The 4,638-nt window shown below is 49.4% G+C and overlaps 1 protein-coding gene across 1 annotated transcript; it reads right to left on the minus strand.

The window, feature by feature from the left end:
- Positions 1-1,159: 1,159 nt before the first annotated feature.
- Positions 1,160-2,411, minus strand: LOC137151436 (interferon-inducible GTPase 5-like). The gene has a single exon (XM_067545699.1). The coding sequence runs from the start codon at positions 2,390-2,392 to the stop codon at positions 1,160-1,162; it is 1,233 nt and encodes a 410-aa protein (XP_067401800.1). The 5' UTR covers positions 2,393-2,411.
- Positions 2,412-4,638: the final 2,227 nt, after the last annotated feature.

The raw sequence follows: 4,638 nt of genomic DNA on the forward strand, positions 1-4,638 counted from the left end.
TTAATCACCCACATTGTTGCAAGCCTGATCAGATTTTGTCCTTTGACGTGGGCTGACTCCAAAGTTATCAGGGTGGGCTCCTCTTTGGCCAGTTGAATGGTAAAAGTTATTATCTTCACTCCTTTCTTCCTCCCTCAAACCTTTGAGGTGAGGCTGGTGTTTTCTTCCTCTGTTTCAACATCTCTTACTCAGACCAATTGTTCGATCACTCTCCCTGTCTACACCGACCTCAATTGCTCAGCCATTCACACTCCAAACACTCAGTGCCAACTCCTAGCTGAAGAACTCACATGTCTTTTAAAGCAAACATTATTTCATTTTTACAAGTGTCTTTCACAATTCGGTCGGTGTATGTAATTACATTTCACTGTGTGGCTTCTCATACTTAAGCACATATAAAATAGGACTTTTACAAATATTCGAAAGTGGGTAAAATCAACAGATAAAATTGTCAGTAGAGTGGTTTTAAAAATAATCTTTTTACAAATAGAATCATTCAAAGTAAAGACAGACTTGAATTATTACTGAATAACCATGTCAGACTGGAATGTAGGACTTACAGAGAATAGTTTAGACAAAAACCTGGGCTCTCTTCTTCCAACGATATGCAGTAAATGGATATTTTAAAAAGACTGAAGTGAACATTTCAAAGGGTAGAACAATACGAGTCAGTTGAGGTTTTAGTTTTTGATTACAGGTGCCGTGTATCAGACTGAAGTGCCTCTTGGTAGGAGGAGGGGGGAGGAGTGTTTGTGACTTTGTTCTTTCATGTATTTCATAAAAAACAGGATTGGGCCAACACTAGGACCCGCTCCTGAGTGCGTGATGACCCAGGTCAGACAGATTTGGTGTGGAAGGAAGCAGGGCTTAGACTCAAACCTGAGTCAAAGCCCAGGTTAGTGTGCAGAGACCCTAGAGAGACCCACTGAGGGAGGACTGGCTGAGAGAGAGGCAGGAAGCTGCAAGAAGCAGCAGCAGCAGAACGGCCAGAGACCCAGGGAGTGGAGGCAGTGAAAGTCCACAATGCAAGGGTGAGCTGAGAGATGGTTTTGTCTGTTGGTTTGTTTAAGTTTGGGACAATAAATTGCAGAAGAGAGACTGTGGGGCTGTGGCCCTTTGTCCTTGGCAGGCTGGAGAGAAGCCCTGCCTTGTGACGTTGTTAATTCTTCTCTGCTCCCTCCAGAGCCTTTCTCAGGACTCGCTGAGCATCTTCTGCAACTTCATCCAGAAACTTGCGTAGTAGTTCATTTGTGACATCATAAGATCTCTCTGCGGCTACCCAAGAACCAAACAGTGGTACCACACTGAGAAAATATTTAGCTGTCATCATTCCTTCCCCTGTAGACTTGCTTAGTCTCTTCAAAACTTCATCTCTTGATATATTTTTTGACAGAGAGGACTTTATCACTGACTTCAGCTCAAGAACAGACTTCCGAACTTGCTTAGCGAGTGAAGCGAGGGAATCATCATCCAGGCCAAAGGACGTGCGATACTCTGTCATGGTATCCACCAAGATGCTGACATCACAATAAACTGAGAGAAAAGGGAGAGGAACAGCTGCGATAGCGCACGACTTCACGGCTTGCTTCCAGATCTGTTCCTGCAGGGCCTTCTGTTTCTCTTTCAAGATTTCTTCAGAGGTGCTGAGCAGGGCACAGATGAGAACGTGTCTCTTGTGAGTGTCGAGTTCTTTTGCCAAAGTCTCCTGCAGTCGGGGAGAATCGTACTTGTCAAAGTCCCATCTCGACACCAGGAAAACCTGTGGGGAGACGATGCCGGCTTTTCGCAGCTGGTCCTTGCAGTCATTTCTGATTAGCTCTAGAGTTTTCTCCTCGTTTAAATCTCTTTTTGGTTTATTAGCCAAGTCCAAATCCACCTTGGAGTGGACAAAATAAAACTTCTTCCCCATGCTGTTGATTTCTTTGGCAAGGTGAGCATCATTCTCAGTGAAGCACACCGCTGAGATGATGATGAAGAAATCATAATGATCAAGTTTCACATCCTTTCTGTATGTTTTTGCTGGATACTTCGGTGTTCCGATCCCAGGTAGGTCCCACAGAATCACATTTGGGTTCATGGGATGGAGATAAACTGTTGGCTCTATTATTTCTGTCACCCCAGTCTCAGCTGCACCAGTGTCATCATCATTCAGGCCTTTTATGGCATTGATGAAAGATGATTTACCAGCGCCCGTGTCACCTGTGATGGCGATGTTGAGCTTGGTATTTCCTAACAAATGTTCAGACGTCTTCACCACAGAAATGGCTTTTAAGAATTTCCCATTTTTGACAGCAGTCTGGACTTCTTCAGTTTCCGCCAGAGACAGATCGGGAAGTCTTCTGCCCCATTTTGAAAATACATCTGCCCAGTGAGATTTTGAATCTTCCGTCATCCTGGGAAAAGAAACATAAATTCCAATCAGGATTAGGGAGCTTTCCCCAATGGGCTATTTACTAACCACCGGTCAGTAGAGTCAGAGTCACTGAGACAGAGTTTAAGGCCAGATGGGACACCCAGATTATCCAGTCTGACCTCCTGTATGTCACAGGCCACTAACTGCTCCCTCCCAGCACCCCACTATGAACCCACAACCAAGATTAGACCAAAGCATTACTGCCCTCAGGAGACCAAATTACTGTGTGCCACGGAAGAGAACCGGGGGCACCGAGGGGCACCAATGGCCGGGGTCCCTGCAGTAGCAAGGAACTGATTAAGTGAGAAAGACCCAGTAAAAAGAGATGTCCTTATTTCCATGTGAACAGACCCACAAGGCTGCAGGAAAGGAGCCATTGGTTACAACTTGCAATAAATAAATAAAATAATCTAGCGTTTAAATACACTTTTTAAAAATGCCCAAAAGAGAAAGCTCCAGTTCAGCCTCCGTGCGACGCTAGGGGGCGCTGTGCTGTGTTCGGGGGGGGCGGGCTGGGGGCTCTCCCCTGGCAGTCAGGGCTGGCCCCGATGCCCCCAGGCGGTGCTAGGGTGGCCAGGCTCTGCTTGGCAGCGGGAGCTGCAGGGCTGCATTGAGCTGCAGAGAAGCCCCAGGAGCCGTGCCCAGAGCTGCCTGTGGAACAGGCCACCCGTGCCGGACATGGCAGCCGGGGCTGGTGTGAGCGGGAGCAGCAGCGGCTGGGCAGGGAGCCAGGCCAGAGGGGCCCCAGTGAGAGACACGGACTGAGCCTGGCCTGCAAACCTGCATCTTCTGTGTGGGGGGAGAGGGACTGGAGTGCAGGGGGCGCCCCAGGCACTGAGCCTGGACTGCCCCAGGGACCCAGACAGGAACCACAACCGCTACTGCCCACTCTGAACGGTCACTGTTTAACCCCCTGCACCTGGGCTATCTGCTGCCTTTCCCTCTCTGTCAGCCCTGGTCAAACGTTCCCTCGGCCGTGTGTCTGAGCGGTTATTGGCAGCCAGCAGGGCTCGTGTTGACAAGGCCTAGCTACAAAAGCACCACGGTGCTTGTGTCCCAGTCGCGCTATGCCTGGAACATGACGGGCACCCCAGGGGTTGATGTACTGGGCAAGAACCGTAACGACACTGGTGTCAAGGGTGGGATGCTCACAGGGGCAGGCACCATAGGCACGAGGGCTACTTGGGGTGGGAAATGACCAGCCCTGACAATCCAAATGTTCCCCTGAGCACCGAGAGCAGAAATCATCCAGGCTGGGCAGGTGGAGGGATGTGGTGGTCCGTCTCCATGCCCGGAGCTCACACTGGGGATGGCCAGGGCTGGGCCGGCTGAATCAGCCTTTCTGTGTGAGCTGCCCAAATAAAAGGCTGGTGTTGTGTATTTCGAGTCTTCCTTATTGCCTAGGTTGCTTAGAGTTTAGCTTGTTGCCATAGCAACAGAGTTAGACTATTAGGGGATAACTCAGCCAGTCCTGGCTGGTTTTCAATGCGGTTCAATAAAGACTTTCATGGGTTTGCGTCTCTCTGTTCTGTGCTGATTTCTCGCTGAATACAAGTACTTTCCAAGCATATAACATAACAGCTGGGGTGGGGCTGACAAGGTAGATTTCCTTGGCAGCAGCCCCAGGCCCTGCGGGTCAGACGAGATGACCCTTGCGCCCCTTCTACCACTGTGGTTCTATGATTCTGTGAAGTGATGGAGGTGTGTGTGCAGGCAACCTGGGGTCACAGGAACTGGGTGGCTCAAGACGACACGGTGCGGCCATTGATCCCGGGCACAACCCATTTCCAGTGAGTCCAACTCCTACCCTCACCAGCTTTGTGAAAAGGTTGCGTAGGAGCAATTTGACAATTCCCTGTCAAATGCTATAGGATGGCTCAATAACCCCCAGAGACTGTGCCAGCCTGTATTCCATTCTGCAGGACTTTACAGGAAGGGCATTGTTATGAGCTGGGTCAGACCTTGGTACGGGTTGAGTTAAAACCTTCTTGAAGCTGATGGGTGTGAACGCAGCCTTTATTTTAAGTTAGCTGTAAGAGACAGCAAAGGGGTCAGTCCTAAAATAAGGTATAGCAGAGTCTGCCCAGAAACCAGCATCATGTAGGTGGAGGGTTCCACTGGGTATTGCTTTGTGTGTGTGAAAAAGACTAGCTGGAGCCCAGCCTCAGACAACTGATGGAGAGATTCCCGGGCATAGCAAGGAAGCCAAACAGCAGCCTGAAAGC

The sequence above is a fragment of the Emydura macquarii genome, unplaced genomic scaffold, assembly GCF_026122565.2.
Source record: "Emydura macquarii macquarii isolate MOO-44397 ecotype Brisbane River unplaced genomic scaffold, CSIRO-AGI_Emac_v2 contig_1062, whole genome shotgun sequence".
In the NCBI taxonomy this organism is placed as follows: domain Eukaryota; kingdom Metazoa; phylum Chordata; order Testudines; family Chelidae; genus Emydura; species Emydura macquarii.

What these genes read in the sequence shown, in the direction of transcription:
- LOC137151436 (XM_067545699.1), bottom strand. Translation starts at nt 2,392, where the DNA reads ATGACGGAAGATTCAAAATCTCACTGGGCAGATGTATTTTCAAAATGG.